This window comes from Bacillus rossius, chromosome 6 (assembly GCF_032445375.1).
Source record: "Bacillus rossius redtenbacheri isolate Brsri chromosome 6, Brsri_v3, whole genome shotgun sequence".
Classification (NCBI taxonomy): Eukaryota; Metazoa; Arthropoda; class Insecta; order Phasmatodea; family Bacillidae; genus Bacillus; species Bacillus rossius.
The window spans coordinates 17806408-17833434 of NC_086334.1; the positions used below are offsets into that span (position 1 = coordinate 17806408).

A 27027-nucleotide genomic window follows, 5' to 3' on the forward strand; every position below is an offset into this window, starting at 1 on the left:
CGACACCGCCCCCCACTTCCCCCCCCCCCAAACGAAAAAGGAGTCTTCGCTAAACCTCGGTACGATCACAGAACCCGAGGCCGCCTTCTTTTCACGCTGTCTGTCGACACCTACACGCCATTTCGCAATTAGCGACTCGGCAGGTATCGCTTCGGGCACGTTATAAAGTCATTCGACACTCCTACATGCGAGGCGAATATTTAACCGTTCACGAACTTCGACGGTAAAACCAAGGAGTTGGTAATTGTCGGGAGACGCCATGCTGTGACGCAGTAGAAGTCATTTTTTTTAAACCTCCCCCATCACCATATTGTTCCGCTCAAATATTTGGAAATAGTGCTTGATGTTGCGTATGTTTTTGGGGTTTAAACAATGTGGCGCAACTATTAGCTGAAGGAAAAAAAAACTGCTTCACACACTTACCATGAAATCATGCAGACGTGGCCACCGCCTGTTCATAACTTTGTTACCTTCTTTGAATTATTCTTGCAATGGGGAAGTATTACACTAAAGCTACTACAGTCTTTCAGTACTCGCCAGCTAGTATAACATCAAACCTCGGTAACGAGCAAAATCCCGGTTACTTTGAGTAGTGTTACAAGCAACACTTTTTTTTGGCTACTTTATCCAGTTTGCAATATTTTCTCACGCTTACTCTGCCTGTATTCTCGCATGTGTTCCGCTCGTGATTTACCAATCTCTGTAAATTAAAAAAAAGGAACAGAATATTATTTATTCCGGAAATTATTATTAATGAATGTTATAATTAATTCGGTAATTCCTTATGCACAAATTTTAAAATGATTAATTAACACGACATTGAAGGAAATGAACCCCAAATTTCAATTACAAAATTTATTTATTTGTACTAACTTCATAAGAATAACATCCTGGAATGCTTTCATATCACAAACTATGTATTAACACAAAACGTATTTTAAAAAAAAACACATATAAAATTATTTAATTTACATTATATATTATTATTTGACAGCGCATTGATAACGTATCAGAAAAGCCACTTGGCAATGCGTCGCACTGTTCAAGACTACTGTTAGCGGGACGAACGGTAACCCACCTGTCTTCTATTTCTTTCTCCCTATCTATCTCTTTACAAGCGCCATGGAAATGTTTGCGTTTGCTGACACGCTACAGCACGAGCGCCAACTGCATTTCGCGCCACGCGCTTCTCCCTGCTTCCTGTTACACATTTCCGTCGCATTCGTGAAATTACTCCCACCAAACGCCGTACACCGTTACGTAATTATAAAAATAAATTATGGACATACTTCATTGCTGGTTTTCACTGTATTTCATTGAGAAACCACAATAATGGACAAGAAAGATGCATACAAGAAAAATCACTTAAATAGGCCAAAATTAGCCTATTTGTCTTGTAAACAGTTGTTTTCATGTAAACATACAAATTTACAAATATCTGTGTTATAATTACAAAAATATTTTTTCAGTATGTATTTCATTAAAAAGAAACCCCCTCCTTAAGAACGGATAAGAGAGATGAATACACAAACACACGGAGAACTAGTCAAAAACAGCTGATATAACGTAAAGTGCCTAGACAGCACAGAGAATTCCGTAGAAGGAATTCGGCCTAGTTTATAAACAACACCAGAGCGCAAGAAAGCAAGGCGCAAAATTTTCACTAACCACATTTTAGAGTACCGGTTTACAAACTACGCAAGGCGCAATAACAAAAGGCAAGAATTGTTCAACTTCCAACGTTCTTGAGTTTTGGCTTGAGTTTCCGACCGCTTTAATTGAAAAGAAGTGTTCCGAAAACTGTTAAAGACGCAAATGTTTTGCGCATAGCAGCCCACTATGTTCTGTTTATTTTATACACGTTTTTACTTGTTATATTTTCACACGCTGAAAGAAAGTAATACTTAAAACCAATTATTGACGGTCCATTCTGTTTTCACAATAAATATAAATTATCAAAAAAAGCCCTGGATAGAAATGTGTTTCCTCTTGTTTTTAAATTTTTTTTTGTTAAAGATTGGTAACATATTGTGACTTTGGTTCTTTATAAACGACCATGATTTTTTCCCCCAATGGTTTCATTACATAGTTTAAAACTTCAGTCTGCTAATCAAATGATTCAATAGTCGACGTAGCTGCTGTGGCAGCGACTTCTAGCGGCCGGTGCGGAAACTACGTGTGATTCGCGTCTAGAAATGTAGCTGAAACACATTTTTTCGGTATTACTTAAAGTATTCTACTTTAAATTTCGTGTCCAATTTTTGTATTATAAAGTGTACTAGCTGTGCCCCGACTTCGTCCGCGTGGAATAGTGTCTTTGGGTAGCATTTTTAATTATTTAGGCTCATTATTTTACAAATAAGACACATACGTAAAAATACTTTATTGAGCTATTTGCAGTGTTTCACTGCAAAGAGTTTATTAAATTATTTAAGTATACTTATAAGTACATGAGGTATAAAGTATTAATATGAGTTTTTTTAAGTACCTACATTTTTATAAACTACGTTTTTTTGTTTTTCCATCTTTTGCCAAACAATAAAGATTTTGCGGATTTGATACATGTGAGCATGCCACATAGAGTTGCCCATGGGAAAAAACCAATTTTTTTATAAACGAACTCCTGCAACTTTAAGCGTCTGTCCTTGAGCTTTATTAATTGCTACTGCAAATGCTGCTTTATTTTTTATTATTATTTATTGTTATTTATATTCGCATGCGTGCGGCACAGTCGTCTGCCCTCACGTGTCTGCCCGTTCGGGTAAGCATACTTAGGCATATTTCCCCATCTACACTGCGCCGTATCACGCCAGGCTCCACCCCCCCCCCCCCACCCCAACCCAACCGGCGTGGCTGCACAGCGCTCATTGTGTACGGCGCGGTGCTTGGCAAGTTTCTTACTCGCGTTAACTTCAGTTTCACATTTTGTAATGACTCCGTAAATGTTAAGTACATCAGAATAGCTCTAATATTTTGTCTCTTGTCGCAAACTTATAAAACATTCACATAAACCTTACATATTTCCATAAAAACTTTCATCCCCTATTCCTTATTGTTTTTTACACCCCCTTGAGGGTAAAACTTTTACAAACTTTGAATGTCATATTTATTTATATCTAATCAACAGCCTAAAAAATATGTTTTAAGCTTCTAGCTCTAAAAATGACGATACTTCCATACAAATTTTCAACCCCTTACAACACTTTTTACCCATTAAAAAGTAGCCTATGTCCTTTCTCAGGCTCTAGACTATGTGTACCAAATTTCATTGAAATCGGTTCAGTAGTTTTGGCGTGAAAGCGCGACAGACAGACAGAGTTACATTCGCATTAGCCTATAATATTATTAAGATTTAGCTTAATGAGAACACATGAATTATCTCGTTAACGAGACTAGATGTTACACATCACTGGTAAGTATTGAAAAACTCGCTCACATTTTTACATAAAAGTTATTTTTTTTTTAAATACTTTATAAAAATTGTTATATTCTTATTATAGCCTACTAGCTGACCCGGCGAACTTCGTACCGCCTTAGCGTAGCAATGATGCACTACTTTATTTTGTATAGCTGACCTATCTTAGGTATGAGTACCTATTCAATTTGAACTGGAATCTATAATATCCTCCATATAAAAATGAATCCATAATTCCCTGGTATCACTATAACTGAAAAGGACCTTACTAATTTAATTAAATAAAAAAACAAAATATATATTGTCAAAATAGTGTTTATTCCATAGGATTCAATAATTCCACTAATGTTTTTACAAATTGCTATTGAACAACTTGGCATTTTTAAGTAAACAATGAGCTCAATACCACGCGCGCTCTATAAATCAACTAATAGTCTCTGTACCCCTCACTGCTTCTCTCTACTCTAATGCTTTTTGATAAACTATATTTTTAGTTTTATGTTCTGGCGCGTAAATAAATAATGTTGATGGTTTTCCGACACGGGAACAGGCGACATATAATTGGCCATGTGAAAAACATGGATTTTCTAGGTTGATGCCACATACACTTAGCGACTGCCCTTGCGATTTATTTATTGACATTGCAAATGCAAGCCGCACTGGAAACTGTAAACGCTTAAAGCTGAATGTCATAAGGTTACTTTAAAAATATTTATATTGTACAAAGTGTTGGGTTAGTTTGGAAATAATTTTATATATGGTGGTTCAGTATTCTTAAATTTTCTAATTTTCCGTTAAATTTTTTCTTTCATAAGAACCTTCTCGTGACAATAACAAACACAACAAAAAAAGAATTAGTGAAATCGGTTCAGTCGTTTACGCGTGATGGCGTGACCAAGGGAAATAGGAATTCATTATTCTTAAATTTTCTAATTTTCCGCACAATTTTCTTAATTTTTTCTTTCATAAGAACCTTCTCCTGACCATAGCAAACACAACAAAAAAAAATTAGTGAAATCGGTCCAGCCGTTCACGCGTGATGCCGTGACCAAGGAAAACGGGTTTCATTTTTATATATATAGATGTATAATTAGTTTGGATAAATTTAATATAATATATTCTTCAATGGCATTAATGACTTTTTTGTTACAGTCCTGGTTATATGTAAGGAAATAAACGAATAAATAAATTATTAAAAAACATTTATCTGAGATTTTAGAACTCTGCACGCATAAACTGTCATACAAATTAGTCTGTGTCATGTTAATTGATTCAAATTTGTTAGATCTCGAACGTAGTAGGTGCCAGTGGTGTCCGTTTCCCAACTGTTACTTGCGAAGCATCTCATGAACATCGTTTACATGAAATTGTTCACAAACACTGTTGACAGAACGAAGGAGCATAGAAGTAAACAAAGATTTCACTCCCAGGTTAAAAATAATTTCTCTGAAATCGGGCACAAACGATTCTGACACTACCAAACATACAGCATAAAACCAAATAAATTTAGTTTTGTTCCGATAGATAGCAGGATCTAGGTTATTTTTTCAGTATTCCCCGGGTTCAGGCTCTAGGTCTCATTTAATACATTTACACGTTTTAATACAATATCTTCTAATTTGAATTTCCGTGTCTTTATATTCATGACAAAAATTTAAATATTTTCCTACGATTTTATTAGTATAAAGGTGATATTCGTTGATGGTGTTAATCTAAAAATGCTTGGTTAAACTATTTGTTTCACAATACATAATTATATTTGGCTCCTTAAATCACGATATTAATTTACATGGATGCTATCTAAAGCAATAAAAAAAACGGTAGCTTTTAATACAGAAAATGCGCAAATATGAATGTAAAATTAACTAGTGCCTTCGACAAACCAACTGTCAACATTCAAACACACATGGGCACACAAAAATTACGTAACACAAATGTTGATATTTAAACATTCACTTTTACCAAGGTGTCTCGATACCTTTACGTTTGAGGCTATACACATTATTAATTTAGTAGTTATGAATCTATTTATAATTTTAAATACATAACGATCTTTGACGAGCGCGATTAAAAAAAAAATCTGTTGAATCACACCTTCATTAAAAAATCATTTATAAAATGGTTTCCTCGACACTAAAATTTTGCAAGAGTTAAAAAAATAAATATATATTAATAAAATAACATTAAAGTTTGTTCACAAGTCACATTATTAAAAAAAATTATTTAGATTCGAATGCGAATGACATCCTGATGTTGGTAAGTACAGACGAATCGTTTTGTGTTCGAGGCCATATCTAAAGACGACCCCGTGGACAGAACAACAGTGACTAAAGTACACGCGGACATTGGGCACTACTTTCGAAAGGCAAGTTAAATGAAGCAGGCTATACCGTTACCGCTAAGGGGGTCGCGTGTCCCCCCCCCCCCCCCCCCCCTTCATGACCGTCATTAGGCTCCCTTGACGCCTCGTGAAGAGTGGGGTTTTCCCGGCGACACAGGAATGTGCCTCACCCCCTCCACCCGGTTGTTTCCGAGAGTTCCCCTCCCAGCCCCTGCCAGGCCGCTGACGCAGGCGCCAGTCTCACCTCGCTACCCGCTTCTCGTGACCCAAGTTACATATTTATTATACTTAGTTTTTATTGGAGCCGCCTTTTCTTACAATTTAACACATTTTCTGCTATAACATCTTATGTACATTGAAATTTTACTTATGTAAGCATAACATAATCATACTAGAGGGTAAAATAGGTAATAAGTAGAGACCGGAAAAATTCGCGGATTCATTTCGCGATAAGTATGCTAAAATGCAAATAATTGTACCTTTCTGCAACATCTGCTATTGGTTCACTGTTAACCTGGAGGACTGTGGGGTCAATTACACACCCTCAGTCAAAGCAGTATCGAATCACGGGTCTCCCAATTGAGACTCCTCACAAGTCAGTAGCCAATTAACAGCTGACGTTTGCCCGCGTATGCACAGGATCGTGGAGTTTATGCTGGAGGTCATTGAATTCGCGAATTTTTCCAGTCCCTAGTAATAAGATAGAAAGCAGAATTAAGAGGTAACCATTACAAAATTTAACCAAAGAGCTTATTTACAGGTAACTAAAAATCAAGCATACGTACACACGTGCTGGAAATGAATTAAAACTTAAAAACAAATCCGGTCTTGTCAAAACAAGATAATTATAAGTAGTAGTGCATTTAAACCAGTCGCTGACACACTCACACGCAGATTCAAGCTGAAGGTAAGCCGTGAAGTGAACATGCTGCGTAAGTAGGTGTTCCAGAGAGGTTCCTTCAGCCTGTGTTTGAAGGTTGCTAGGTCATAATATTGCCTTGTCGCCTGGACCAGGTCGTTCCAGAGCCTGTTACTCGCGGACGCAAAATATCACAATAAGCATTTGGATGACTGTACGGGAATGGACAGCATAGAGTTGCATGTGGATCGTGTATCATGGTTATGGAAACTGTGAAGGTAATTTATATCGACTAACATATAAAGATATTAGAATGGGACACCTCCGCGTTGTAATGCTTTGCAGAAATAACTTTTTTGGGGTATAGTTTTCATAATTTTGAAAGCATTTGTGACATCACAATAAAACAAGACTAAATAAATCCTGAGGTTAATAAAACCTCTTAGAATTTCATGTTGCTAACATATGCATTGTTTTGAGTAAACTAATTTCGTGCATACAGGCAGACAAATGTATTTAACCATATATTTGGTTTAGGAATCTAATTTTATAACAGGAAAAATATTTAATACGCAATACTTCTAAAGTCAGACACTTCGATTTTATTAATTTGCGTAGATTGTATTTTTTTTTTTTTAGTAAAATAAATTTATTGTGGCTACGTCATGAAAAACGTAGGTATGTTTTCGACCACACACTCCGTGAAGATTTTTTTATTTTATTTTATCATCATTACTATTTAATGTTTCTTTCTGAAATTTTAACATGATATTTCTTTTGATTTTGTTGTTCTGTAACTAATTTGGTCAAATCTTTTTTATAAACTTTTGAAAAATTATATCCTAGACTAATTGCGCAACCGACTGGCGACTTTAAGTGATAGTCACAAGCTAAATACACGCTCAGAATCGGACTTAGAACTTTGTATTCCCGCTCCCAGAACGCAGTACCTACATTCCCAACTATTTCGCCGTATCTGCGGCGCGAGATTGCAGAGTTGCGAGGCTCGGAAACATTATCTAAGTTTAAACGCGTAGTACATCATTCAGTGTTGCCAATAATTAACAACACTGTTTCTTCAAAATATTCGGCCATTTGGAACACGCCAAATCTCTGAACAAAATACGAAATAACAAGTAGCGCTATCTATGCGGGAAATGCAGGGACTGTCTCAACAGCGCTTCTACGCTGCTGGTAGCAAATATATAAATTCAAAGCACTCACAGATGATGTAAAGGATACCTATGCATGCTCACACTGTCTTATTATTTTGTTCATCTATCTCTCTCGGTTCTATTTTTATTTTGGTGGGGAGGACGAATCATCGCGCAAAGAGGAGAACGAAAACGAGCCCAGCGACATATATAGCATAGTGTTTATTATATATCTCTTTGGCCAAGCACCTATTCTACGTCCTTTTCGCGTCAGAAACGTTTCACAATAATGTTCCAAAAAAACGTTGCATTAAAATTCGGCCTTGAAATTTTACTCTCATCGCGCCTAAAGAAGTTTCACTCCAAAAATGAATTAAAAAAAACACAGGCCTTACCAAAATAAAAGTTCGATGCTTTTCTTGTTATTTTGCTTTCATCCTGGGTAGGTATTGTATTATATTTTGCTGCCCTGTACTTTGTAATTTTACTAACTCATGTTACGCTAAGTTAGGTAGGTAATAGTCAATTGTTATTATAGGTATTAATAAGACCTATTATTAAGTTCCCTTTTGTGAGATTCGTTGAAAATTAAAAAGCATAACATGAGTAAAAACTGAAATTGAATTCGGAAACCTATAGATAAGAGAAATAAGTATTGTCGTGTTTTAATTATCTAAACAACAATTGTAATTAACTGAAGAAAAATAGAGTGTAAAAACACGAAAGAAAATAAAATTTACTCAGCAACATATCAAAGCATAAACAATAAGAGTAATTATCTTAATGTTATTTCCCGAAATGTGCTTTTTCAAAACAAGCTCTGATGTGATACAAATATTCTTGACGTATTAATAATAAAAATGTATACCACATTATAGTACCTTCTTGCAAGTGCACGAACATAATTTTGGAATATTAAAAAATCAATAACTATTCATGAATACAAAATAACTCAACAGGTCTTGTATTTACAAACAAAATTATCATTTCTACCTGTCTAATGTAAATATTGTCACTTAGGTGTCAAACCATGACTCCCGGATTTTTAATTAAATCATGTCTAAATCAGACTAAGCTAGTCAAAGCTGGCTGTATCCTTGCTCGTAACTGTATATAATAGTTAGTTTTAAATACAGTACAATTATACAGAAGGCTACAACATAGGAGTTGTGGATACAATTAGATATTTTGTGAGGGTTCCGCATGCCAAATGTTTTGGTGAAAGATCTAATGTTTTGTAAGAAGAGAGGCAGTGTATCAGGAAAATAAAACCCTGCCAGTTTGCTTTGACGTTGGACGATATACCTAGTCCATCCCACGAAAAGTGGACTTTCTGACAGATTCCTGTTAGGCATTAAGCTGTCATTCCACACAAATGTTTACGTTAAATTTAAAGACTAGCCAGCCATTCATATAGCCTAAGTATTTTTCTCAGAAATATTGGAAGAAAATCCAGCATTCAAACTAAAATCGATGATAAAATTATCTGTCAAAGAAATGCACTCATTACTCATTCATGGATGCAGTATTAGTCTATAAGAGTAGGTGACTGTTCTCAACACACCGTAGCCGTATGAAGACCAATGCTAGAAGTTCGTTTAATAACATGTAAAAATTTGCTAGGAAGAATCGAAGAAAAATTGTCATATTGAAGTGTTGAGTTTTGTTTGAAAAAAAAAACGCGTTAAAGAACACATCAGCAAGGAATTAGCATTAAACTCCTTTGTAACAAAAAAAAAAACAATTATATCCAGATAGGAAAGGGGAAGTGAGGATCGTAATCATTTTGACAATTATTTGGGAAAATATTGCAAACATCCGCTCCCTAGCGTCTTTCCGCAATGAGATGTAGCCTACCATGCCGCCGAGTGTGAACACACGTGTGTGCACGAGGGTAGCGAGAGGAGCATACCCGGTAGCCCGCCGGGGAAAACCCAGAGTGACAATGGCGTAGGGCGTCGTGAACAATGTGACAGCCGCCCGTTATAACTGCGTTTCAAACAGCTTCCCGTCGCCTGTGTCAAGTGGAGAAGATGATTGCTCTCGTGAGAACAAGTGTCTGGCACCGTGCACATACCATTCGCGGCGATCCGAACACTCGACAATCATCCCGTGGAAATAAATTCGTTCTTTTAAAGCTTGTGCTACATTCGCGATAGCACGCAAACATCACGTAAGTAGCACTGTTCCACACGCACCCCACACCAGTCGAAGCTACAATCGCAAAAAAACACAGATGTTTATTTATTTTTGGTTTTAAGTGCCATCCAAGAACTGGAGGCCACTAACAGAATGACACGAAATTCAAAATTATAAAAGATACATTAGCATACGAAACACACGATTGCACTAAGTTAAAAAAACCATACAATTTAAGACATACTATACCTACATAAAATGATAATACACGTGACAACACAACACGTAGATACATAAATGTGAAAACGTTCATAACTGCAATTTGTTTTAAATTTTTATAGCTTTTCCAAAATTATGACAATTAAAAAAAATACAACAGAAAATTAATCTAAAAATAATTTGTTATAATGGTTTTAAAAAATCTTATTTTTATTTGGTAGATACTTTTTATTATTATTTTACAGTTATCCAAAAATTATGACAATAATAAAATATATTTTTAATTTTAACGACAAAAACCAATTAAATCATGTTCTAAATATTCTAGCTGTTTTTCCCCACTAATTCGTTCCTGTCGAAATATTCAATTTCAAACGTTTGAATTTTGTATTGTATTATTACGTCTTTGAAGCTGGTGTTTACCTGAATTCAAGTTAACAACTGTACAGAATGAGACTGAATTCTACCGATAAACTTTGGCCGCAGGTTCATCATGACAAGATAAGTTGAAACCAACTTACGGTCTACATGACTTCCCAAGTCTGGTATTTTAAGTTAGGGCTGATAAACAATTATTGTTGTTGTAAATAATAGAGAAAGTATTAAAGATGAAACACTGACTGGGCGTCTGAATTATGTTCAATTGAATAATGTTCTACGACCAAAGCGAAATTTGTGGCTGTAGCAAAACTATTTAATTGATTAATTGAAAGTAACGCCTTTATTTCACACATATTTTGCTGACGTAAACACAATCATTTCAGTTGAATAATTTTTGTACAGCTACAAAATTCGCGGTGGTTGTAGAACTGTCTTCAATTAAAATTGTTCCATCTTAAATACTTTCTCTTTTAGTTATATTTACCTACAGTTAAACAATTGTTCATGCCCAACATCAAAGACGTATGTCAGACTTGGGAGCATTTTAGACCATAAGTCATATAGAGAGTTGCGACCAAATTAATCGGCGAAAGTTCAGTTCCTCTACTAATACAGTAGGCCAAGCAAAGTCCCAAAAAATTTACGAATACCCAATAATTGCATTTCAAATTCAACAGTGTAACCAACATTCAAAAAAATAATTTCCAACGTTTGTTCTTGAACATCACATCCGCTAGGCGACGCAAGTAGAACAACTTTCTAATCGGGAACTATGTCACGTCAGTGAATTTTGTCGTGCTGACTTCGTCATAGATGTGTCGAAAGTGATCTGCGTCCGTCGGGCTATCGTTAGAGTCCGGAAAAATTCGCGGATTCATTTCGTGATAGGCTGAAATTCAAACATGTGTACAATTCTGCTGGTTCTGCTATTGGCTCGCAGTTTAACTGGAGCTCTCTGGGCCAATGAGAGACTATCGACCAAAGAAGCGTCGAATCACAAGCTACCCAATGGAGACGCCTCACAATTTAGTACCCAATGAGCTACCTTGAAACCTGTTTGAAAAACCACGAACTCTAAATAAGACTAAAGACTGGAAAAATTCGCGGATTTTTTGACTGCCAGGATAGACTCCACAGTCCTCTGCACACTCTGGTAAATGTCACCCGTTCATTGGCTGCAGACTTGTGAGACGTCTTTCGCCGGTTATTCTCTGATTTCGACATTTCCCTAGTCTAGCTCACCGTATACTACTCCGAATTAACTGTAAGTCAACAGCAGACCCAGCACAACGACAGGCTAAAATTCAAATACACATAGGCCCCTACCTTTGTATGCCACTGCTGTTGGCTCAAAAATTGTATGGAGCATTCTGGCCAATGAGAAACTCTCATCAGAAGAAGTTTCGAATCACAGGCTACCCGGTTGAGACGTCGCACAAGTCAGCAACCAATGGGAAGGTGACGTTTTCCCGAATGTGTAGAGGAATATATAATAGAGTTTATTGAAACCGCGAATTTTTCCAGAACCTAGTGATTGTCCGTGAACACAAGTGTGGCGCGCTAGTCATTGGGGCCACAGAGGTGCCCGCCATATCTTCAGTCGAACATTTTTGGAAGTCCTGTTTAAAATCTATGTTCTCAATATCCTTACGCCAGATAGAAATCCAACATTGGCATTAATCTGATAACTGTTAGATATACGAGCATGGATCACGTGGAAATGTCCAACTATCACAAATAGGCTACATGTTTATAAATAAAGCATAGCTTATATACAGTGGAAACTCTATATAACGACACTTAACGGACTGAGCATTTTTCGGCGTTAAGTATAGAGAGTGGTCGTTAAATGGAGAGAAATAAAATAGGTATATCATTTTACTATTCTATAATAATATGTATTTACTAATATAGTAAACATTGTACAAATAACAACACTTATTGCATATACATACTTAGTCTGTTATCTTCGTCTGTTTTTTTGCTGCTCCAATATTTTAATTATATTTTCTAATGTATTTTACTGATATCTTGAGATACTGCCGGATCACCTTGATTATATAAAAAGTATTTTTCTAATAGTTTCGCTGCATCAAGGGCTTGATAAAACTTTTACGTCAATACACAAAGATTTTCGTTTACTCGCCATTTTACAGTTCGAATGTCTGTAAGCAGCTGCGAAAATGATAACGTGTAACAATTTGACAAAAGTCTAGTGACCGAGGTCAACATGTGCAAGTTCATCATACAAAAACAAAATACAAAATGTCTTAGAATTTCCGGTACGTCAGTCGAAGTAAACACGTGCTAGATAATACCTACAACAACCAAACAGAAAACAAAAGAACGTACACAGCTGCAGGTCTTATCATCTTTGCCACTTAGAAAGTAGCCTACCGCTTAATAGGAGTTTGCCGTTAAATCGAGTGACGTTATAAAGAGTTTACACTGTATATGAACTTTTCGCACCAAATCATTACCTAATATTCATAAAAAAAACTATTGAAATTTTTTGTTTAATTTGCTGCCCAATTGACAGCGTTGAATTAGGTAGGCAATATGCCGTTACTGGCAATTGCATTGTCATGGGTAGATTTCAAAAGTGTTTAGATAAAACACTAACAGACTGTACCTTAGCCTATGGCTAAAATAATAGTAGGTATCAAAAACATTGTCGAGGTGTAGAGGGCAATGGACTCCCGCACTTAAAAATAAAATTTTGTAAATGGAACTGCAACAATCATGTAAAATTACAAATATTTGTAAATTGGTACACTTACGTAAAATAAACTGTAATGCTAAAAAAAATTATTCTCAGTAGGCTAATAGTGGTTTCGGTTTAATGCTCGGGAATAATTGGTTTGGTTTGTCCCAGTACCTAAATTAAAAAGAAAGTTAGGTTATTTATAAATCGTTCCCTGAATAGCTTTCCAGTATTAACTACACATATTAATCAGCATAGTAAACCCAAAATAATTCCAATTGTTTAATAATCGATTATATTTTCCATGGTTTAAAAATCTTACACTTAAAAAAAACATAAAATATATATTTCTATTTTTGGGCTAATATTCTGTATTGCTTCAAAACACGTATTTCATTTATATAAAACTAACCAAAGCGATGTGTTGTAGAAAATTTACAATATTTTTTTTGTAGTATCAAAACTATTTCTAGGCAACTGGTTTCAATCGATGGTCGAGCGGACGAACCGAGGACCGGCAGCGCTGACGTCGAAGGAAGGCAGGCGCTCCGACGGGAAAACGACGAGCCGCGGTTTATTTTCCCGCACAGCCAGAACCGGCGCGCGGAGGGGGGGAAGGGGCAGGGACCCGGCCGTTACGCCGCGAAGGATCCGGCGGGGGCCAAATCAATAAATAATGTTGTTTTCGCGACGGGATCACTGCGGCTATCTCTTTCCCCCCTTCGGTCGGGCGGCAGCGCGCCGCCAGGTGTCGCCATGCCTGCGCGCGTCTCCTCCTCCCCCCCTCTCTCGGAATACACGAGCCCAACAGGAGGGGGGAGGTGCGGTCGGGAAGCGGAGGAAGGGAAGAAAGCCAGACTATTTTTTTTTTGGTCCGCCTCGCGATCCCCCAAACACGGGCTGAAACCTATCCCCTCGGCGCCCGGCCTCTTTGTTTCTCATTGGCAGCGCTGACGTTGATGGGAGACGTTGCCATGGCGACGCGCCCCCGGCCGGGCCAATCAGGGCGGGGCGTGTCCCCTCTCCTCCCGCGCCGGGGAGACGTGGAGGGGGGGAGAGGGAGTGTTCCCCGCGCGCACGGCCGCAGTCAACGATAGTGTGATGATATGATCGGGCGCGGCCCGCGAGCCTGAGAGACGCCCGCACGCACGCACGCACGCACACGCACACACCCCCAGCCGTGGTCGACGGTCGAATGGCGCTCGGGCTGGGCGGCGTGCACCACCACAGCCACCACCACCACCACCACGCGGCGGCGGCGGCGGCGGCGGCGGCGGCCGGGGGCGGCGGCGGCGTCGCCGTGCCGCCGCTGGTGCCCAGCCCCGTGTTCGCGCTGCCCACGCTCAACTTCACGGTGTCGCAGGTGGCGGCGGTGTGCGAGACGCTGGAGGAGAGCGGCGACATCGAGCGGCTGGCGCGCTTCCTGTGGTCGCTGCCCGTCGCGCACCCCAACGTCGCCGAGCTGAACAAGTCGGAGGCGGTGCTGCGCGCGCGCGCCATCGTGTCCTTCCACGGCGGCAACTTCCGCGACCTGTACGCCATCCTCGAGCACCACAAGTTCACGAAGGAGTCGCACGGCAAGCTGCAGGCCATGTGGCTGGAGGCGCACTACCAGGAGGCGGAGAAGCTGCGCGGGAGGCCCTTGGGCCCCGTCGACAAGTACCGCGTGCGCAAGAAGTTCCCGCTGCCGCGCACCATCTGGGACGGCGAGCAGAAGACGCACTGCTTCAAGGAGCGCACCCGCAGCCTGCTGCGCGAGTGGTACCTGCAGGACCCCTACCCCAACCCCACGAAGAAGCGCGAGCTGGCCCAGGCGACGGGGCTCACGCCCACGCAGGTCGGCAACTGGTTCAAGAACCGCCGGCAGAGAGACCGCGCCGCCGCCGCCAAGAACAGGTTAGTGCAGTCTCGAGCTGCTCGCGGAACCTCCGTCGCGAGGTCTCGGACGTTTAGTGACGCTTTGCAACCCGTGTAAAAAAAAAAAAAAAACTTAGAAAAATATAAATAGAATACTCTAGGTTTATGGATTGGCACCCTGTTTGTACTTCTGCCCTTTTTTTTGTTTACTATTTAAAATTAATACCACACCGATCTTTATATTACGGAACTTTAAGGTTTAAACGAAACATAGGCCTGTAGGCTTAATAATATTTGGTACTTGATAGAATTTATACACGTGCGCGCAGATAAATATTACATTTGTGCATTTTTTTTTAAAGCAGGCTTTTGGAAGTCATTAAAATACGCGAAAAATTTCGTAAATGACGTAACTTATAGGAAAACGAAATCTGATTGGCTAGCGTTAAACGTGGGGAGTGCGTTGCGTCTTGACGGAAAGCGTCTTCCACAACGCTTTTTATTGGTTGGCTGCGGTGACACTTGTTTATATACGCGTGTCAGTGTGTTGTGACATAATTGGTAGATTCTGCGAGAGCTTTGTGCTAATACAATCAATTTCAAATATAAATAATAATAACATACATTTATTCTACATTACGAAACCAAAACCACGCGTTGATTTCACTGATGCTATTATTTCTCAATCTCAGCAACTTCTGCAGTCTGTTTATGGATGATCACTCCGTATCCTCTTAAAATCCGCGCCTGTGACTTTACGCAGGGCCAATATGAACATTAACAACAATGACTGAAATAAAACAATTTTTGAAAAACATCGAGATCGTACTCTAATCTTTTAAATAAAGTTTTCATTTTATTAGTGATTTTATTTTATTTAGTTTGTATGAGTTTTGTTTTCGTTATTTTGTAAACTTCTGTGTGGTATAAAATAGTGGACTTTTCACCACGCATACATTTCGTATAAATCAATAATTTAAATAAAATATTTTATACTCTTTCGAAGAGATTATTTGGCACCAAGTTGCCGAGATAATTTTTTTTAACACTAAAAGAAGAGCAAGTTTTAATATATTTTTGTTGATTATCAAATTAATATATTTTATACCTAGAGTCGTCGGCGATAATGTAGTCTCCAAATTCACGATAAACACGTTGACACACAAATTCTATTTGCCCCTAAACAGTACGTTTTAAAACTAACTCCCAGAAAAATTTTCAAACACTTGGCATTTATTATTTCCAAAAAATCACGCGTAAACGAGTAATTTGGTTTTCTTGCATATGAGTGCTTGCGCAGTGAGACACAAATAGCGGAAAACCGTTACTGAATTATACGCTCATAATTGAAGTATGAACTGAAAACCGCCGACGGTGACCAAATTCCATTTCAGAAAACACTTATTATGAAACATATAATTACCTAAAGGTAGCCACATGTCTGTGTTCACCACGATTGTTGTGGTACAGAAATCATAAGGTAAACATAATTATTTTTATATTCAGAAACCGATTTTATTGCATAAGGAAAAAAACATCATTTTAGTTATGTAGATTTTCTATCGCGAATCAATAAATACATAATATGGTTTTAAATCATTACAAACTGAATTTTTCACCCAAATAAGTGTAATAACCGAGGTCATGAATTGGCAGTCAATTACGATTTACTAAGATATACCAAGGACAGTTAAAAATAATTGCAGTAAATAATTACTTACGAATTGGTTAATCGGTCGTGATGAAATTATAGAATTACAAATAGCTATAAACTAAAAACATTTTTTTAAATCATGAGTTAAGTTGAAAACATAAAAAAGTCTGTTCTATATTTGTATAAATTTTGAGCCTCTTCTGCTATTATGGATATAAGATATTGTGTAGCAATTTAGCACTATTATTTTACAAGTTATATATTTACTTACATGGAACGTTTTTATATGGTTAAATGACGTCTATATAAGGTTATATATGGTTAAAAACTGAAATCACTTTCTTTATTGCTAAGAAAAATTATTGAACACAAATTTTGTTCAAATTTAATACATAATGGCATACAAATCGGCAATTTAACAATAGATCCATGATTAAGATTGCTAGTAAAAATTGTTTGTTTTTTTGTTAGTTTTGACATTGATATTATTTAATGGGTTGCAATATTTTAGCTTGTAACAGAAACTTTTATTACGTCAGTAGTAGCTAACTTTGTCATTACCATTCACCATTTACCATTTTAATAACACAGGCATACTTTTACTGTACATGCAAGTGTTAAATAAATTTTTGTTTGCAGAAATATAACTTAACAATGCATCATCTTTCAATAAGTCATTTGTAGATATAATCTAGCTACACGCTAATTTGCCATACGTAGAGCCAATATTTTTGAAAACAAAATCCATATCATGTGACTATTGTCAGCAAAATACAATACGATTACAGTCCTTGAATCCAGTCTCAAGGTAGCTAGAGTCGATTTGTACGAAGTGCTTACCTACTTAAAACAGCACTACCCTTGTTTCAATTAAATTTAATAACCTGAGTTCAATTTGAGTATTAATTTTCTAAGCCAGCCTTATGTTCGTATATCAGTTTATATTGGTGAACAATTGCTGGTCAATTTTCCTTTAATATTGTCTATATTTTCAGAACAACAAATTAGGCAAAATGTATTCCGTTAGCTACAAATGCCGGCTTTATAAACGTATTATTTAATGGAACATAATGGCATTTAGCTTCCCGTATTTAAAAATTGACACGTATAGAAAGATAACGGTGTACAGGCATTCATTGAACACATTATGAAAAAATATTTCAGAATAAGTAGTTTCTATTTAGGCCTACGTCCATAAAGATTTTTTAGCATAGGGCTATAGGATATGCGCTAAAAATAATGTTTTTCTTGTTTGACATGATGGATAGTCAACTTGGTTGATTGATCGAGAAATTTGTTTTGAATTAATTTTATGTTAATCGTTGTAGAAAAAAGTGCTTATTCGATCACTTCGCTTAAAGAAAGGTTATTTTTAAATTATTTTTAACCATATCGGATTAGTAGGCAGTGAAAACTTTGGAACTATAACACCTTATGAAAATTCATATAGACTGTAGGTACCTATTAAATGTTTGCATTTCGAAAAAATAAAAACAACAATCTACAAAAAAGCTGTACTGGAAAAAAATATGCTTTACTTTGTTTGACTTTCATACAGCTAATAAAAGGAAATACCTACTCAGACCTTACATTACACGCGTGTATGTTACTAATTTTTTAATTATGACAATGTTACAACAGATAATCACTTTTCATGAAAGTTTTAGCTTTTATTTTCAAATCAATACGTACTTTAAAATGCTTCCATTAGAAAGTATTGATGGAGAAAAATAATAATTCTGAAGTACTTAAACACCGTACAATTAAGAAAATATAATTAATATTATTTAACATTACCTATAAAATATTATAGGTATTTTAACTGATTCAGATTCAGTAATAACAGGAAACATAACAACCAAAACCCTACATATATTTATATACTTTGGAACATAGGCTATTTAATTTATTTACATCAAGGTTTTTTGCATCACATGAACATTAAAAACTGAAATAGTTATTTTAAAATTCAGGTAAAAATATTTGTAAAACCTTTCAATAAATTAATTTTAATCGTGTAGTCTAGACTATTGTAACGATGAAAACTAATTGCTATTAAGAATGAAGAACTAGAAAGTATTAAAAATAAAGGAAAATCCCAAGCTAAGGATGCAATGATCCAGAATGTGTGGGCTAAGTACATACATACCTACACGACGCACTGCATGTCTTATATAGCTATAGGCTATTTTACTATGAGTTGTGCACATAGGTAATCAAATTTTTTTCACGTATTTTTATGGCGTGTTACTACCTCCTGTCGTGAAATAATCTTACTACAGCAAAAAAAAAATAGCAGTGGTTATAGAACATTGTTCAATTAAGTATTATATAGAGACTCAGTATTCTATCTTAAATAATTTTTCTATAATTTACAATAGAAATGTTGTTCAGACTTGGGAAGTTGTATCGATGTTTTTAACATATTTGGTCTTTGATGTACCTGCAGCCCAATTCAGCCGAATTCAGACTCACTCTGTTTTCAAGCCTAGGCTTGACATTGTGCAAATGTCATGTGTATGTTGTTGCCCACGGCAAAAAAAAAAAAAAAAAAGCAAATATGTACATAGGCTATGTCAAAAATGTGTTTAATTTTTGGATGATATAAAATTAAACTGCATACTTTCCCAAAACTCTGCAAACGTTTTTGTCTGTTAAGACATGCTACAATATTTCTTCTCTTAACTGATTTTTGAAACATAATTTAGGATTAGACGTATGACGAAAATCACACATACAAAACATTTTTTAGTAGCACTACTCAAACGATTAAATATTGCCAAACTGATGATATATTTTTGATATATTAATATACTACTGTTAGTAAAATGAATTAAATACAAACAAAAACTTAATTGTTTTTTCAACTTTATGAATAGACCATCCCATTAAATGTTTTTTTTAATAAAACGAAATCTGGTATTTGATTAAAACAATTTTTTTTATTTGTTGCGCCAATTCAAATAATGTGAAATATATCACATTTTAAACAGTCATTAGTCTCTCCTAATAAATAAATAAATTTGGAATGATGTAAATATTGATTTAATTTTCTCTTAACGCGATATTAAAATTGCAGTAATTTAGAATCAAGTCTGATGCTGGTTTTCTACTCCAGATCGATGTTAGATTTCAACACGCTAGGACCAGAAATTTATGAGCCAGAATTAGGTTTAAGTATTTTAAATTTTCTGCTACCATATCTAGCAGGATTTAGGCCTAATATGAAGTTAAACTGTTGAGTCAACACGTACGCTTTTGGATAGTTATATATAGTTGATAGACCACTTAATTAAAAATATCTAGTTGGTAGCCTATCTACCAACATAACACACAAACATTGCGCATTTCAAAAGGAGAATTCTATTTGGTGTATACAAAGGTTTTTTTCCCCCCCGTTAACAAACGCTTAATTTTGTGGCTGCAGTGATTTTGATCTTTCCATTGCTTTAGTTTCGTGGGGAGCTGCATATTAAGTTGAATTACAGCCACAAGTTTTAATGGCATTTATCACCGAGTTAAGCTGAGCGTACAATTGAAAAAAGAGTATCAGTAACAGTAGATCGTGCGCACAAGATTTGACCGCCGTGTTTTCCAACTTACTGTTTCCCAGTAACGCACAGGAGGGTCGTGTGCATAAGAGGGAAATGCATATATATTATATTTCTGTTTACGGACGCATGTTGCAACAACCAATGAAAGTAGAGTAGGAACCCATTTCGGCAGTACTAGAGAACTTCATATTTATAAATCATATTGTGGCAAGAAATTGTCGAGTAATTTTAATGTTCAGGTGTAATTCCTGCCTTAAAAATGTATTAATGCTATTTCTTAGAAGCCACTAGCAGAATTTGTAAATATAAAAAAAATGTGTTGTGGTTAGAATAATTAACTTATTTATTTATATGCTGAAAAACTGTGCTCACATATTTCTCGTTAGATTTTACGGGATAATTATTATGTAGTTACTTAATAACACTGCCAACAAATGTCGGATACATCGCAAAAATTCCAATGGCTGAAATTAACAGTAAGATTTCAATTGTGAATCGATTTCGCACGGCGTGCGTGGCCCTTTGTGCACTCGCTTGTTTTTTTTTTTTTTTTAATTGGGAACCCAGTCGTAGGAAAACCATTCCAAGATGAACAAAACGAGGAACCGTTTGGTGAACTCCTTCAACATGTAGACCTGTTCGTTAAAAACAATAGAGCCTCACAGGCAGCTCCTAGAAGAACTTCCTGCTCTGCCTTTTCCTTAAAATCCAAACAGCGAGGGACTGACGGACTGTTGAAACTCAGGCCGCAACTTGCAGCCGTTATGACGATTGATGGTTTTGTTCTGACCACACTCGTGTGTTACATGCTACACTGTAACAACAGGTTTCAGTTAAATTTCAGAAGAAATATTGTTTCGAATGATCTGGGGATCGTCGTAGATTTACGTGTTACTATACAGGTCTCACCAAATGTTCTACGATCTTTAGATAATTTATTATAATAATATTTCGATCTATAGTTTTCGGTATCAATTTCTTGTTAACCGCAATCAATATTATAAAAGCTACATTCAAATGACTTTTGACGTCTTGTTAATAAACGTTATTAAAACAAAATAAAGACGATAAGAATTTTTTCTTTGATCTGATATTTGTTTACCATAACGTTCTTTTTTAATTACTATTGAAAAAAAAAACAAATGACTGTATTCTGGCGAGAGGTAATTTTTTACTAGCAAAATTACATTTTCATGAAAGCGACTGTATCTCTACAAAAAACAAATGTTCACATTACTACTGTGATGTTCCAGTTCGTTCATTTGTTAAAGTTATTTGGTAACCGTTTCCAGAATAGCATTCCAGAATTAAGTCCGCACAATAATTAGCATGATAAAAAATTCAAGCAAAGGTCAGTTTTTGAATTTTCGATTATCTTCCCCATGGTAAAAAAAATTATGATTGTACTAAACATAAAACAAAATTTAACAATTTTTTAAAGGAGACTTTATATAAGTATTCAGTGTTGTTTCCAAAAACGTATTTCATACATGCGGAAATAACCATAGGCAAAATTTACAGCAGTTTCTTTGCAGTATTACAAGTAATTTCTTGCCAACTGGTTTCCAAAGGAATCTTTTGTGCAAGTACAAAAAAAATCGGTTGTCTGTAAAGTCGGTTTACGGACGATAGTTTAACGTGATAACGTCGTAACAAAACATTGATGAAATGATTGCATACTTTTATGAATAAAATTGAATAATTTTTATTGAATTATCACTATTTTGTATGGATACAAAGAAGGAGTGAAATTAAATCTACAGTTTAATTGATAAATTTACTTTTATTTGCACTCATTAATTCAAATATGTTTATTACTTTAACGAAGAGATTATTTTAACTATAACGTTTATACATGTTTGCTATTTAACTTCTTCCAATCTGTGTTATTCTGTTGATAGGACGATGATAGGAAAAGTAGGAAACGAATGGGAGTGTTTCAAGTTTAATGTGCCTCGAAAAAGTCAAATCGATGGTTGTTCCAATCGAGTGGAAGAGAGATAGATGCGGCGCAAGCGTACAGTGAGCGTAACGGGACACAGCGTAACGGGACAATGTGCGTAACGGGACACTTTTTCGTGCGTGCAGCCGGCGTTCATCGATTTATTACACATCACGTCAAATGTATGTTTACTGTAAACAATCTTCCACTTTAGACACGGATCAACCCCGAAATCTAAAATATTTTATTATAACTCTTGGTTTATTTGAGACGCGTCCACTCGTTGAACAGCCTGTAAGAGTGCTGCAGTTAGTAGCAGTGAAGGCTGGGATCATCAATGACTCTGGATCTCGCAAGATCCTCTTCAGTAAGCCATTTGGCCGGCCGCCAACTCTCAGTGGGGCTTTGTAAACTAAACTGTTAATTGCGATTAATTAGTAATTAGACTCACAGCTGTGAACTCGAGGTGAATACCTGAATCTTTCATGTCCACACACTCAAATGTTTTCACCTTAATATATGACGAAGAACTTCGGTTACAAATAATCCGTGGAACTTCGCGAATTCACAGATATATTTTTTAAGTTACAAGTAAGCTGAGGTTTCCTTACATTGAACGTGTACACAAGAATAACATTGGAGTGTTAATTATTTGTATTAAGTCTACACAGAAAATAAATTATGTTCTTTCAAAAAAGATTTCCTTTGAAAACCAGTCACCAAAAAATAGTTTCTAACATCACATACTACAACAGATGGCTATAGTTATTTTTGCATACTGTAAATGAAATAATTTTCTCGAGAAAATACTGAGTGTACCTTACGGCAATTGGCGCATAGTTTTATATTTTAATCGATGTTTCATTCAAGCATTTTTTTAAACCATGGAAAAAATAATATAAAATAATTGGAAATTATTCTGTTGTATAATTATTTTAATATACGCAGTTAATACTTATTGGAAAGGTATTCTGGGAACGGTTTACAAATAACTTTAACTGTTAATTGTAGGGGAAAATACAAAGCATAAATGCCCGGGTAAGTATCCGAAACCAGTATCACTGCAAATACTATTTTGTAGCGGTACACTATTTTGCTCGAGTACATAAGAATCGCGGAGCCTTTCCTAGAGCTAATTGAAACCTCGAATTTTTACAGTCCCTTATCATAGTACACACTATTTATTATAGGTAATTATTCCAAAATTACAAAAGTAAAACTTAATTTGAGAGTTCTTTGTGCGATTTTTTTGGCGGGCAGGTAATATTTATACAGGCTCATTTTAAAATTCATGTATTTTGTATGTTTGTTTTTGTTTTAAAGTAAGTTTTAATTTTTGCACTTCATAAAAGAACGTGTTGCCACTTTTACGACATGATTTTATAAACCAAAATCATTCAAACTTTTATATGCATTTTTTACTTACTTTTTAACTGCTACAACGTATTTTAATTTATTGAGATAGTTTATGGCTATTCATTGCGGAAGGGTGCGCTATGGTTGTGCAAACAGAATTTAAAAAAAAAGCATTTTTGCGCTGTAGTAATAAGCAAAATGATATAGGTACCTATTTGTGGTTTTAGTTTTCATACACGACTTTGAGAATCCTGAAATGTGAGTTTTTTTTATTAAAAAAATTACATCTAAGTTTTTAACCTCAAAATGATAGTTTTTCATAGCATTTTGTTGGGAGTTCTGCAATGATTTATTAAAAAATGTGAAGTGAACGAGTCTTTCAGTACTCGCCAGTGATGTATAAAACAAGGAACCTCGGTAACAAGCAAATTCATGTGTTCTCATGCTGTTCTCGCTGCAAATAAACTTATAATACGAAACTCGGACACGTAATTTTAAAGTGAATCGTTTAAAATAAAGCCGAGCGTGATAAATAAACCAATAAAATAAAATATTTGCATTTCAAGTAAGTACATACCGAAATTTCTAAACGCGAATCACACATTCTTTCTGCGCCCTACTGTAGAATTCGCTGCTTCAATCGTAATTGTTGCATGCCACCATCACCCGCAGGTGGCAGCACGGAACAAAATGCAATTTAAAACTATTAAAAGGACTCCGATGAAAGCGAAAAAGAATTTAATAAATCCTAAACCCCGGCTTTGGACCATATTTCCGAAAAAAGAATTTTATTAAAATACTGCCCATCTCGTTAAATTTCATTGCAAAGTTAATACATTAAAGTTTCCGCACACTTTAGAAGTTATACTATTATGGCAATACCAAAATATCAACCTGAAACATTTTAAAACACTCATTATAACATTAAGTACATGTTGTAACATGTTTTTGCTTGATCGACAGAAATCGGTCTGTATAATCTTCTTAAAAACAAACCTTAACCTTATTCAGCTTATATAACATTATCTTACAATATATTTTTATTATAATGTTATTAAAAGAAGAAAACACATTCCAGTGATGAGAATTGAACCACGCCCCTTGAGATTAACATTTGCGCTCTCTATCGCGGTGTTATTAAGCCAATTGAGAATTTGAAGTAAAATATGTAAGTATTGTAATCATTCTAAAGTCAGTTTTATTACGTCTTTTTAAAACTTGAGATTACTTTTACTATGACTATTTTAGTTTATCAAATATATTCCGGGGTAGTTTCAATATCATAACGTTTCATTTGCCACACCAATGGTTTGGTATGTCCCGTAATGTTCATGAAAGTGACTATGTACACGTTAAGCTGATCACTTCTGTTCCATTTTCACGTAATTACTCCTACCAAATGCCGTATACCGAGAATTAGGATGTTTACAATTAAAAAATGCAATGTAACGAATATTATTTAATTTTAGAACTATCGTGGCGTTTAAGCTGTTTTTATTTTTTTACGTTGTTGATTACAGTTTTTGAAAAATCACCATTATGTGTTGTTTCGGAAACAAAAAAAATCACCGACAATCAATTAAGAACAATATTAAAATACTTTTGATTTCGATTTTAGCGTAATTGTAATATTTTATTCCCTTTACTTTGTATGTAGGTATTTGAAGATGTGCTGCACGATCAAGCACAAGGCACATTTTTACGCTACGCTAATAATAAAAAAAAGGTCGGGTATAAGGTCATACGTTAAATAAATTATAAAAAAATATATGGGCCAGCGATTGACATTATCTAGAACTCAAATATATTGTTTTTAAATTTTCGTCTATATGTTCCAGTATCACTCGAAAACTACTAAATGGATTTCAACAAAACTTTTCTATAGTCATTTAAGTGTTTGTCTTTCTTTAACAATATGATATATATCATTACACAGTTCCACCCCTAAGGGGGTCATTATAGTTTTATATAAAATAATTTTCCCGAAGCTCCGAGACTTATCAACTCAAAATTAATATACTTAGTATAAATAAAAATATTAAAAAAAATCCAAACACTTTTTTTTTAATTCTTTGTAAATTTCACTTTGAAAGGTTTTAAAGGGAGTAGATGCTTTACTAAAAAACATATTTTCTAGGATAATAACTGCAAGACAAGATAGTGGGTATTAGGGTGACGGTTCTCAGCAAAATACAATACGATTACAGTCCTTGAATCCAGTCTCTGGATAGCTAGAGTCGATTTGTACGAAGTGCTTACTTAAAACAGCCCTACCCTTGTTTCAATTAAATTTAATAACCTAAGTTCAATTTGAGTATTATAGTTTCTAAGCGAGACTTTAGTTAGTATTTTAATTTATATTCGTGAACTATTGCTGGTCAATTTTCCTTTAATATTGTCTATGTTTTCAGAACAACAAATTAGGAAAAATCATGTATTCCGTTAGTTACAAATGCCGGCTTTATAAACGTATTATTTAATGGAACATAATGGCATTTAGCTGCCCGTATTTAAAAATTGACACGAATAGAAAAATAACGGTGTGCAGGCAATCATTGAATGAACAGATTATGAGAAAATATTTCAGAATATTTTCCATTTAGGCCTACGTCGAGAAAGATTTTTTAGCATAGGACTACTATAGGATATGCGCTAAAGATAATGTTTTCTTGTTTGACATGATGGACAGTCAACTTGGTTGATTGATCGAGAAATTTGTTTTGAATTAATTTTATGTTAATCGTTGTAGAAAAAGTGCTTATGCGATCACTTCGCTTAAAGAAAGGTTATATTTTTTAATGTTTTTTTTTTTTTAACCATATCGGATTAGTAGGCAGTGAAAACTTTGAAACCATAACACCTTATAAAAATTCATATAGACTGTACCTATTCAATGTTTGCGTATCGAAAAAAAATATAAGTAACGGCGAGTGCCAAATTTAAATGTGTCTACTCTGTAAAACATCCAGAATAGAAATACACCTAAATTTTGCTAAGAAAATATATTTTTATGGTACCTAATAAAATATTTTAATTATTTTCAGCACGAATAAATATAATATATCTAAGTGAATATTTCTACATATTTGGTAGTTGCTCTAGTATGTGTTCTGCTGAAGTTCTGCAGGTCTTGAATCCCTGGAGGAGACATCGTAGGGGGGATAATGTACTCATTGAACTAATGTTCAGTTCTCAGGACCAGGCAATTCAAGAGTGCGGCAGCAACGTTGTTCATTAACGCAGTGAAATGTTTTCTTTATGTCTAAAATCATCAAAAGACTCGTCAGTGCAGAGGCATGTCGTGCCCATAATGGTATTTTGAAAATACTTATTAAATTTGGAGTGCAATGCATGCGCGTTGTACCGTGATTTGCCATCTTCAGTTGAAAATAAATCGTCAAGTAACTGGCATAAGTTTCTGAAATTTAGTGTTTTGTAATAACAGATGTGAA

The 27027-nt window shown here is 35.5% G+C and overlaps 1 protein-coding gene across 1 annotated transcript in view; it reads left to right on the forward strand.

The window, feature by feature from the left end:
- Positions 1–27027, forward strand: part of LOC134533398 (homeobox protein SIX6-like) — a 112696-nt gene that overhangs the window by 15287 nt on the left and 70382 nt on the right. The window contains 2 exon segments of the mRNA XM_063370919.1: positions 14466–14489; positions 14491–15150. Of these exon segments, the coding sequence (XP_063226989.1) occupies positions 14466–14489; positions 14491–15150 (684 nt within the window).